The sequence below is a fragment of the Camponotus floridanus genome, unplaced genomic scaffold, assembly GCF_003227725.1.
Source record: "Camponotus floridanus strain SB8 unplaced genomic scaffold, Cflo_v7.5 scaffold42, whole genome shotgun sequence".
NCBI lineage: Eukaryota > Metazoa > Arthropoda > Insecta > Hymenoptera > Formicidae > Camponotus > Camponotus floridanus.
In genome coordinates, this window is record NW_020229570.1 from 488,799 (window position 1) to 501,481 (window position 12,683).

The 12,683-nt window shown below is 35.5% G+C and overlaps 1 protein-coding gene across 3 annotated transcripts in view; it reads left to right on the forward strand.

The window, feature by feature from the left end:
- The window catches only part of LOC105254613 (serine/threonine-protein kinase 26), an 88,761-nt gene that overhangs the window by 37,219 nt on the left and 38,859 nt on the right, over nucleotides 1-12,683 (forward strand). For 2 of the 3 annotated variants that reach the window (XM_011263444.2, XM_011263427.2), the window contains exon 2: nucleotides 1,221-1,515. The exons of the other annotated variant lie outside the window; for it this stretch is intronic. In XM_011263444.2, the coding sequence (XP_011261746.1) occupies nucleotides 1,336-1,515 (180 nt within the window). In that variant the 5' untranslated portion in view covers nucleotides 1,221-1,335. The remainder of the gene's footprint in view (nucleotides 1-1,220; nucleotides 1,516-12,683) is intronic. 3 annotated transcript variants of the gene reach the window in all.

Genomic DNA, 12,683 nt, shown 5'->3' on the forward strand with positions numbered 1-12,683 from the left:
TCAATAGGTGCCGGCAGCCGGTGCGTTCTTGTATAGTGGTGTTTCTTGCGTTTGCAAATGGTTCCCGCGAATACACCTTAAATACGATTAACCTTAGACGCACTCGACTTTTGATTGCATCATCGATAAATGATGATCTTCATCATTTATCACAATTTTCTGATGAAAAGGTTTGTAACGCAGATTTTTATACAGAAAGAAAAACTCGATTGCGTAAAAAAAATTTGTCAAACGATTTAAGAACGTGATATAATTTAATCGTGATCGATGATTCACTTGCTGGTTATGTTTATGTTTTCACATTATCGAACACTGCATTAATTATCGAAGGCAATAAATAATTATTTTACGCTAATCTATCATTATGTTATCATTGATCGCAAGAGTTTCTTGTTGACTCTTCATTCGCATAATATTATTCTCGAATGTTTGCAATAGTGCAGTGTTTTTAAACGAACTTGAATGTACGCGATATAAAAATTCATATATCATCATATTTATTTTAAGCTTCTAATACTCAATATCAAAAAAGTGCACGGCAAAAATGTACATCAGGAATATATTATATAATATTGACAGAAAATATTTTGCCATTTCGCGTTCGATTTGTTTATTTGCGGTATCGCAAACAATCATCCATTTCCGCGTTTCTGCGGTTTTTGCCGTTGCCTTCAATTACACGGTGGATATTGACCAACGAAATTAACGGGAGAAAGTCTGAAAAGCTTCTTCGCTCATTCGATTGCGCTCCGGTTATGCTTGTACGCGGCTTTCTACGAAATCCGCAAGCCGCGCGATATCTTTGCGGTGCACCGAAGTAGCCTCCGCAGTCGGCAGAATGAAATTAGTCTTTCTTCGTAAGGTAGTAAATCGTCCGATGTGTGTGTGTATGTGTTTGAAAATCGAATCGAAAATAGTCGGTTCTTCAGAGCTTCAAATCGATTTATTATCAACCTTCAGAATATTTTGAATATTACGATTTTATATTATTTTATTTTTTTTAAAAGATATTTTAAAAATAGTTTCTTTCCTTTTTTATTTAATTAGAAATAATGTATCATAAATTTCACGTTCCTACAAAGTTTTCCAAGACTTGTAAAAAGTTTAAAGGTCTCCATCCATCAGGCGCACGATTATTCCATTATTACGACGGTTGCGATAAATTGAAGGCGGTATTTTAGTTGGCGGTATTTTACTTGGCGGTATTTTACTTGGGTCAGAAGTGAACGATTCGAGTGATGCGGCGAAACGAGGGGCAGTGAGATCGGCGCTTTTTCGAAAGACCATCTTTGCTCGTTCCGCGTGTTTACCGTGTATTACGGGTAGACATTCGACATGTTCGCCGCAATGGTGCTGCACAAGCATAACAAGCACAACAATGGGAATCACTCGAATCATCACGCGAGCAACAATAACTCCACCAACTCCAATACCAGCAATCATCTCAACAACAACAATCACATCAATAACGTCAACGTCAACAACGTAAACCAGGCATTCAGCACGAGGGGGGCGGTAAGTGACATTGTACTTTGTCAAGATTCTGAAAACAATCCCCCTTTATTTTTAGCCTTTTCGTAAAAATACTTTACAATTTCATTGAATTTTATATTAAAATAGTAATTAAAAAAGTATAATTCTTTAATTAGCGTTATAAAACATTCGATTATAAAATAATATTTTATAAATAATATCTTATAATTATAAAATAATATTTTTATTTTAAAGTAAAATAAAAGACTAAAAATAAAAGGGAATCGGAGGAAAGGGATTATCCAGATATCTTGGGTTACGCATAAGAAATATAAGAAATCTCAATATATCTATTTGATTGAAAGGCAAGCCCGCCTTTCAATTCGATCAAACGCTTCTTGACGATAACGCGTTTCTATAGGGAATTATTATTTTTGCAAGCGCGAACGAATCGCGAGTAGTTAGATGTAAATTTTATGCCTTCGAATGTCGTCGTATTTTTTGAAGCGAACCGTTCTGGCGGGTCGGCATCGGCTTTCGCGGGCTCCGACAAGATTTAGAAGGATTTTTATCAGCCGAGCGCGAAAAAGCTCGGCGGAATGTTCCTTTCGGTCGGGCAAGAGGACGCGAAAAAAAGAAAGTTTTTCCGCTCGGAGGGAAATCACGTTTACGGCGCAAAAGGGTAGGTCTTATCTCTCGCGTTGTAGAAACGATCCCGAGAAAATCGCGATGATTTTGCTGACATGGCCGACGATTCGTCCTGCGAAACGCTACGGTGGTTGTGAATTTAGTTTTCATTATACTTGGTTTCTCTTTTTCGTCCACCGCGTTTTTTTTTTCACCGTACCTCCCCTCGGCTTATCTCTGATATTCATTTTTTTGTGTGACATAAAAACAACTATGTGGAAAAAATCTTCCTTATGCTTGAAGGCGATTTTTTTTGTCGTTTTCTTCGTAAAAAATTCTTCGTAAAATATTTTCGCGCGTTTTGAAAAGAGATTCAGATGGTCCACCGGATAAGATGAAGCAAAAATTGTCTTAAAAAGGATTAAACCGTGATCCTTTTTAATTCGAGGCAATTGTACCGCAGGAATGATAAATTGGAAACTGAAAATTTAAACTCTATTGTAAATGCGGCGCTGCGGTTAAGTATGGATGCCACCGCACACATGGTATTACTTGATGTGTAGCGCACGGCGGATTATATCGGTTTAATATTTTAGGTTTTCCTCGGGAATATCTCTTCTATTTCGGTGCGGTTCGTTAAAGTGGCGCAAGGTATCCCAGTTTCAATTTCCCAGGATATACTCGACTGAAAGATTGGAAATGGAGAATTCAGCGAGTAGTCGATGACGAAATATTTCCAAGTACAGTCGGGAATCGGTTCCACGTGTAACGCGATGTGACAGAATTTGTTTTATACAAGCGGTAAAACGTGGCGGGTTTCAACGGGAGATGGAATTCACCCTGTTACGCGAAATCTATTTTTTGAGGGCCGATATTGATTTTGACTATTTTTGTTCCATCGCGGTAGAGGAATATCTTGTTAAACAGGAGATCGTTTTCCTTCTTTTTTTTTTTTTTGTTAATTACAAGTTGTTTTCTCATCGCGATTTCTTAATTAAGATTCGATGGAAATTGAGATTATTATTATTATCAACGATTGTTGTTATTGTTGTAATTTTCATAAAGTGAGAAAATGGCAACAATATGCATACACTCAGGATGCTTGCTCATTTCTAGTTTCCTCTAACTTCATTTTCCGAATTACCATTGCGGTTTATTATTCTGCGGCGCGATCTGCATCCTGTTTGCCATCCAGCGGGCAGTTTATTTATTTATTTTTTTTTTTAGCAGGGAAAGGATGGAGGATTACGAATGAGTTAATTGCATCTGTCGCTCCCACCTCCCTCCCCCTAAAGCAAGGCGAAACTTGGAGAGGGTTAAATGCAAATGAAGTAGTGAAATTAAGTCCTTTGTGCTATTCGGTCCTGATAACGAACATGTTAAAGGACTCGCTTGATACACTATAAATTAACAACTAGATTAAACCATCCATGACTCTCGTCTAACATCTTTATAGTCTTTCGTCTCTCTGTCCATTCTCTCCCTTTATCTGTATCTAAAAATTAATCAATAATTGTGTGTCTGCGCTTTCAGAATATCTATTTTATTCTCTTTACAGATAGTTTTTTTTTAGGTGAATGCATTTTTTTTAACGCATTTTATAAAGAACTTATGTTATGTGAAATATTAATATTGTTAAAATTTTTCACAGAAAAATAGATTATTGGTTTTATCATGTGATAAAATTGTTTGTTATTAAAGTTTTATAGCGGCCACAGTAATTTAGATTTATACCATTACTGTTATTATTACCGTCGGTGCGTTTTATTATTTATCTGACTTGAAAAATAGAGAAAATTCTCGTAAATGGCCACAGAAATTTTACCGAAAAAGAAAACAAGACTCTTTTAGCTTCCATCGTCCCTTACGCGTTCTAAGGGTGAAAGCATCGCTATCTACGGTAAAAGACAAAAACAGTTAAATATATCGACGTGAAGCGGAATAAAGACCGTTTTCCCTCGAAGGGAGAGCCCGTCGAGTCCCTTGTTTCGTGTTGTACCTGCCTATCTACCTTTCGCCCTTCAGTCTTCGCGTCGTTTCTCAACCGCCGTGTAATTCGATTTCAGAGCACGACGAGACTTCGCTTTGTGCGACTTGTCGGACCCTCGCCGGCTTGAAATAACTTCGTAAAGGGCTTCGATTTTCCCAAATGTGCGGTTAGTGTATGTAATACGTTATATCGAACGATATGAGGAATGTCAGATAGACATGGGAAATCGGAAACTGCACGATTCCAAGCATAAAATGTGATTTATAACTTGGCGAATCGTCCCGCCTTAAAGCTGAAACTTCAAAGCGATTCTATCTAACAATAAGAAATTTCTCTTAATGCTTCTTTATGAGTTATGAAAATAAGATTTTCACAATTTATTCAAATAATATTACATAAAAACAATTTTCTAGAGAATGTCTTTCTTTTTTTATCTTTCTGTTTGTAATTTCTGAGTCTGTAATTGTGAGAGTTCAAAGTACTAAATATAAGCTGAGACAAAGAATAGCTATGATTAAAAACGTCAACTATGATTAAAAACGCAGCCTTTAATCTTTAGATGACAGGACAGAGAGGGTAAATCGATTACGTGACAATAAAAACCAATCAGGAGACTCAAAGAAAGAATATTTGCTCTTTTTAGAATAGTAATTTAAAAGATCGATGATCTATCGTTCCGAGCAAATATATAAATAATCGCCGGATATCAATATTTCCTTCGTAATAAATATTCGAGAGTCTAGACCGAATTTATATACATACATCAATTTTTTTACACGCACAATCTCTTTTTCGTCTGTGTGCGATCGAAATTATTATGCAAAATTATTTATTCTCTCTCTGCGTTTGTGTTAATGATTTTATGGTATCGAACTTTCGCCGAAAAAATGGGATATTTTTTGCGAAACGTTGATGCATTTCCATTAACGCGCCGGCGAAGCGAGACGGATCCATCGGCTCGAAAATTCACCCTCTCGTCGATGTCTACGGGGGGATGATGTTACTAGGGAGAGGATACCCGGGCAACCGCATCTCGTCCGCGTTGCCAAGGTTATGCTTGGACAATCAATGGACCCGGCTGTAATCAGCGCGAATTATAAACGGTGTTCGCTTAACGCGTCGCCGATCGCCATCATTAATGTTCGACAAATTGGCCAGCCATGCCGCTTTTGCAAATAGCACGCCACTCGCGTTCTCGTGGATGGGAAAAACATCGTCGATGTCATTGATCGTCATTTCCGGGAGGTGATTACCAACAGTAGCAACGAGTCGACAATTTCGAAAATGATTCGCGAGCTCGTTCACTATTCTGTAATTAGCTCGCGAATTAGCTTGCGTGTAATCATCCCCTCTGCGCTTTTAGCACGCACGTCGCAACTCACTAAACATTTTACGCGAATGAATTTCATCGACGATGAATTTTTATCTATATTATTATTTATAATTCAGTGACAAATTTATTATATTCGTGCGAATTTATGCGACGCGTCGAAGGAATTACAGTTTAAAGCGATAAATAAAGTTTCACGCGTGCGTTGAATAACGAGGGATAGAGACATCAATTTAATTGGCGAGATAGTACTCTTTTTCTGTCACGGGATAATAAAACAGAAGAGCGAATATGATTATCGTAATAGTCCGCTTCGCGTCGGTTTTATACAGATATAAACCTTAAGTCTCTCGATACGATTCCATTCTACGACCATCCTGCCGTCGTCTTCTATTATGTATGTGTAATACCGAGCCAACTCTCTCAAATCCATAAAACACACGAATTTCTTTTTTATATTGTCGCATTATGCGAATGTCGCATAAATTTTCTTATTCTGTCACATAACTAGTCATCATCTGACTTACTTTCTGGCATTTATGAAAACGGAATATGCGTTTGTACTTGAGAAGTACGAGTATAAATGTATGAATATCTGATATAAAAAGATTATATTTTTAAAAATTTGTGAATATTTTTAATTTTATAAGAGCTAGATTTTTATCATTTATTAAGTATTTAAATTTTTCACATTTATTCAAATTCTTTGGATTTTCATATCTTATTAGACTTGCATGATTTTCATTTAAATTTTTGAAAATTTATGCAAAATTTTCACCTTGTGTTTATAAAATACTTGATAAATTTTATATTTAATATATAATCAATTAGACATTGATTATCGTACATAGAGATGTAAACTGACAATTAACAAATTTTCACATTTACTACGAACGTTTGATATCGCGAAACAATGCGTGGAATTGTCGCGATAACGATCGATTTGGTAAACTCTCTCTCTCTGTTAAAATCAAACATGTGGCCAGAGATTGCAAATCGAGTTTGTCGCAAACTGAGTATGCTGATACGTTTGGATGGTATTGTATTTGTTAAGCTGGCGTCTCATTTCGTGTGGAAACTCGTAAATTATTAAGCGTATTTTCAATAGTTTTATCATTCTTGCTACTTACATTTTTTATCAAAAAGAAAAAGCATATACATCAAGTATCTTACTTTGTATTGCAAGATTTAAAAAAAAATATCATTTTTAAAAAAATTTATAGTTTTTCATATTTTTAAAAATAAAACATGACACGATTAAAATAAAATCTGATAAACAAATGTATTACACATGGAACACATAAACAAATTCTAGAGTTTCATTCGTTGGAAAATCATTTTTGTCTAATATTATACTTATAAAGGAATATTGAAAATAAGGATAAAACCGAGGATAAAACTTTTTATTGATTTATAAGTATTTACGAGATGATACAGCAACTTTACACATAACGTATACATCTGACATTACATCAATCAAACCAAACTTGCTGTTTTGAACACAAGTTTCTCGCGTGGACGTTTCACTATAGATGAGCTTGCTTGAAAGAGAAGATCGTTAATATCAAGTGCTTCAAAGTATTCGAGTCGGTAAAAATTTTTGGCAAACATGTTGGGCACTCATTTGGCATTTTCACGACAAAGACGATCGTCTAAAGAGCAACGCGTTTGATTCATTCCTTTCCTTTGTGTCATGTGATTGATTGCACAATACTATCTCTCTGCATCGTATAGTTTCTTTTTCTTTCATATTTCGACTATCGTCATTGTTATCATTAGTACTCGAATACATCTCAATTATTTCCTGGAGCGGTGCATTGCTTAATTAATTAGTACATTTACCAAATTAAGTATTGGTGATCTTATACAAATTTGTGTAGTCTTTTTATTTATTAATTGTTATTTATACAAACTTTTTTCGAAAGTACAAAATTTTACATATTTTACAAAATTTTATAGTTAAAAAATAAAAATTTAATTTTAATAATACTATCTTTAAATTTGTCTTGTATCATAAAATCTTTTTTTTTGTTATTTTTTCGCGTAGCACATTCAAAATTACAAGACAAGAAAAACGAAAGTCTCGAGTAAAGTTACAACGGAATTTTTTTTCCACGAGAAGGTTTTATTCTACAAGAGTCGGTGCGTCGGTTAATTAGCCAGTCTCGGCATCGTCAGGAGTAACACCGTTAAACACTCACGTTGCCGCCTATTAATGCACCCTACGTGCATTTCCCGCCGTTGGCCGACAGCAGGAAGCTGCCCTGCACCCCGACTCCATGTCGACGAGGAGGAGGAACCAAAGACCGCCTAATGGTAACGATGTAATGACCTTACCCGTGCAGTGTACCTTCCGGTTACGAGCTTCCTGATGCCGGCGGAGACCGCTATCGTCGTCCCCCGGGTCGATCGTAAAACTAGAACTTCCCCATCATGGAAAGTCCGAAACGGAACGGTTGATTTTATGACGAGAAACCGGTACGATATTCTTGAACCGAAGGTTTCCCGTTTAACGGTAATTACCGGTACATCCGCAAGGTTGAAATATTTCTCGCGTGTATTTATATATAAATATAAATTATAATAAATTTAATAAAATTTATGTAAATAGTAAATATTAAAAAATATAAAAAATTAATATAAAATTAATATTAAATATAAATATAAAATTAATATAAAAAATTCATATAAAATTAATATTAAACTAATATTAAATATAAATATAAATATTAATTATATATAAATATAAATTTATAATGGTGAAATATATAATGGTGAATATAATGGTAAATATAAAAGTCTTAATTTTTTTTCTGTCTATGTAATACGTGTTTCCGCGATTTTAAAGAGCGTCGATACTCGTGAGAAAATGTAGGAAACTAAAAGATTTTTGATGGTTGCTTTGTCTAAAGAATTGTACATGCAGTGAAGAGTAAAATCTTGCAACTATTTGAAATCATCTCATATTTTCTGATAAAACGCTTCGAATTTTGGGACTGATTATACGAGTTTCAATTTTACCTCCTGATCTTCAATCTTGGAAATTGAGTTTCCGATTATGAAAGTTCCGGAGATTTGGTGGATCTACATCGAACTGTAAATTTTGCAATTCTCTGAAATTTTCCAATCTAATTTTCGCTCTCGAATTGTTACGTTACTCGATTGTCTCGGATCGAGATAATGCAAAATTGATTATCATTCATTAGATTTTCATTGAATTCTTATTATCCAATTACCGCGATTGTCGGAGTGTAATGATCTGTAGAATAAGAAAATCTTGAAAGAATGTTTTTTTATCCTTTAATATTTAATTTTCCTCCTCATTTGCGCTTTAATCGTAAAAATCGTTCAATTACGCATGCTAATGCGATAATATTAAAATTATGCGATTGTTTCTGTGTTTAACATTTTTATCCGTTTCTTTTTCTTCTCGATGCTTAAAGTATTTATAGTATTTGTTCTTTATTTTACGGAAAAACTCGTTTCTTGAGAGATCTTGCTTAACAATTTTCGACACGTCAATCTTTCCGACGAAATGGACTATTTCTCTATTTTCCCTCGCCGTCCAAAACGTTACACGCCACCATTTTAGCACGAGAATACGCACTCAAATAGACAGAGGAATGCACACAGACACATAGATAAATCTTGGATTACGAGCACCGTTGAATATTTATGATCGATAAAAGATATCTCGCACGAAACAACGCAAAAAATATCGTCATGAATATATGTAAGCGAACGATATACGATGAATCAACGCGAGGGTGAATTCGAAAGATTCCGTGCAAGATAGAACGGCGACAATTTGAAAGATAATTTGTCGCGGATTTTATTTTATTCGTGTAAACACTCGCATTTTCTTTCTTTATTTTCGCATAAAATAACCGAAAATGTTTTGTTTACATTCTTCTGTTGTTTACATTTTTCGAAAAGCCTGTCTTTTAAAAAAGGACAAGGTGTCTTGAATAATTGAAAACATTATTTTTATTTATTTTTTGTATTCGACCTCGTTGATAGAAAGTAAAATAAATACGGGATATAGTACTTCAAATGTTAACACAGAAATGTCAACACAGAAGTCAGTCGATGATGAACCAACGTACGGACAAGATTGTAAGTAGATTTTTAAACTCTTTAAATTCGTTAGAAAATGGAAGAGAGATTAGGCTTAAGAATTTTGATTGTTATAAAATATTTCGCGTTTGCTTATAATTTTTAATTACCAAGAAGAAGATTATATGTAATATATAATATTGATTGTTTATTATCGCGCGACTTATCGCAATTTTCTCTTTTATGAGCGATAAGTTTTGTAAATCCATGCCGCAATTTTCTTAATGTATCATTCGAAAAAGCCCTTCACTCAAATCTAAATGTCAGAATGCAATGTTGAAGCTTCGCATCCTTACAGTCAGTCAATACACATTTAGTTTCTCTCATCTTTTCATGCGTGCATACTCAATCTTACGTGCTTCGCAGCTGCCATTGTTTTGTTCGATCTCGAAAAATCTAATATTCCACTTATTCGTCTCATTTTTCCGGCATCCGCGCCGTCACCTCTGTTCAAGGATCTTGGAGGATGCGTGGAGGCTGTGGCAAAATTGGCAAGCTTCCGGCATTCCGAATAAGATTTGGCGTCGATATTCCATCGTTTGAGACTAGCTGTCATCAAGTATTTACTAACGGTTGCGTCGGCTTCATGTTTTATTTGTCAGACAGTCGAACATCGCCCGAAACTACTACATTTTCAAAGCTTGCCGTAGTAAACCAAAGTGTAAATCTTGTAGTTTGAAATTGCCGATGCGTAGGATGTCCTATAAATCACGAGAAAGCATTTATTATGAAGATTGAACCGTGTCTTCGTGAAAATTGCGGAAAAAATATATTGCATATATTTTATAAGATGACATATCTTAGAGCAAGTCATGAAAATTTATTCCATAATTTTATTATGAAAGTTTTTAAATTATGTTTTTGTGATAAATATTTGTGTTTACGATCATTCACTAGTAGTGACGTATAAAATACACACTTATTTATATTTGCAATATATTAAAAAATAACAACTGGCGATGCCAGTATTATCCAATTCTAAGAATATAGCGCTCGGATTTCTTTACAATGTAATTGGCGCAACGTGCATTATCTGTCACTCGCGTCATTTGGTCATGTATATCGCTGTGAAAGTAATGTGAATTACTCGCGTCACCCTTCCCCTCGTGGTTAGAACGTAGTATCGAACGTAGCCGCTCTCGGTATCGACGACGAATCGTGTGCACCGTCTTGACCTCGTCAAATGTCGGAGCGGCATTTGAAAGGAACGACCGCCGCACTCTTTAATACCAACCACTTTCAACTGGCTGCCGTGCACGCCGGTCGGTTAACACTCGCTAGTGTACACTTTGTGACATTTAAGTATCCAGTCTAACAGTTTAAAAAATTGAGAATTTTTAGGAATTTTTTTTGAAGAATTAGAAATCGATATTTTCGGCATTTAATATTTTTATCTAATATTTTCATATAAATTTCATATTTTTATTGATGTTTAAGCGATACGTCAGTATTTTTAAATCTCGATACTAGCATTTTTTTGTTCAACATGATTCGTTTGATTTTCTTCAAAAAAAATTCTTAAAATCATTACTTTTTCATACTTCTAGAATTTTAGCTCGTCAAGAAGATAATACAATTATTTGCATGCAAATTTTTAATTTATTTAACATAATTATACAGTGTGCACGGATAAATAATAAATTTAGATAAATTCTTAAGCTATTTTTTTCTGCTTAACATGAGAAAGAAAGGTAATTTAATAACGCGACGTGTAAATATTTAAGATGACATGTATACCTAAAGTCGTATCGATCCGTTAGGCGCGATGGAGCGTACGTATCGAAGTATATAAAAGCCGAGTAACGGCCGCGTTATCATCCATCTATATTAAGACTGCGTTGTAAAAGTGAATATTTGATCGCTAAAGAGTATATATAAAAAGGAAAAATTTTTGCACCTGACGTCACGTCAGTTTTACGTCATTTTAAAAATATTATTTTCTGACGTTGCATTATTTTATTTTAGATCCTCTTAATTGAACGATAAATTTAAAATTATCGATTTTCCAAGTTTTATTCCTCGAAAGTAGAATATGATATTATTTCTGTAATCTCGGTTTATGTAATTTGGCTTCTGTAATCGACGTATTTCTTAATTCTCGATGGCTCGTAAATTAAATAAAGCGTACAACAGATTTATGCGTGCGCGGAATTAAAAAAGAATTTATCACGATTGTCGAAGACAAGGGTCGCGCGTACAAAGGTGACCTTTACGTAACGACGGATCGTTGTGGCATGTGCCACAACGTCCGTAGGTAGTTGGATAGTTAGTTGGCGAAACGATCGAAGCATTATCGAGCTCGCAGTCGTTGAACAATTTCGAGGAACAAACGGATCGTACGATAGAGGCAAATTGGGTCGGCAAATCGTAACCGCGTAATCACCGCACGCGGTTCTACAAACGGCATGTTTGATACAATTTGCCGGTGCAATCGCCGCAACGATTCTGATTTCGAAAGGCGAATATTGCGATTGGCAGGCGACGATTATGTCACTTGTCTATCGAGTTCCACTTTAATCGGTCTTTGGTTCCGCGCGAGAAGGCGCCCTTTTTTCTTGCCTGAATCACTCGTCGCTGATGGGTTCGCGTGTAAGGTTGCCAACCGTCCGGTTCGACATCAGATCTGTCAGGTGTTCAGGAGTCTTGTCCGGTGTCCGGTTGACGAGTCATATATTCAAGATTTTTAGATACATCCAAATAATAAAATAAAATCTAGTTTATTTTTTATTTTATTTATCCAAATTCTGTCTTTAAAATTATTTGGAAAATAATGTTGCAAGTAATTTTTCTAATACGAAATTTAGTACGTTTGATCTAGTTTTATTGTTTCGGTGAGGTTTTGTTTGAAGACGAAATTTAGATTTTTAGATTTGGCAACCCTATTCGCGTGACAGCTAACAGCTGTGCGCGATGTATCTCGTCGCCTTTCACTCGGTACTCCACGTCATTGTGCGGCAGTCGCGCGGCGATTGCGCAACGATATTTTATAGTAGTAGCGTATTGCAAAATGAAGGCGCGGGAGCTCGTCATCATGTCGCGGTCGCGTTGCAGCTGTCGCTCGGTTATCCTCTTCCGGCACGTGCCGCGACGACGACCTGGTCGTTGCGAGGAAACCGAGAACAATCGTGTATCCCGCCGAGAATCAGT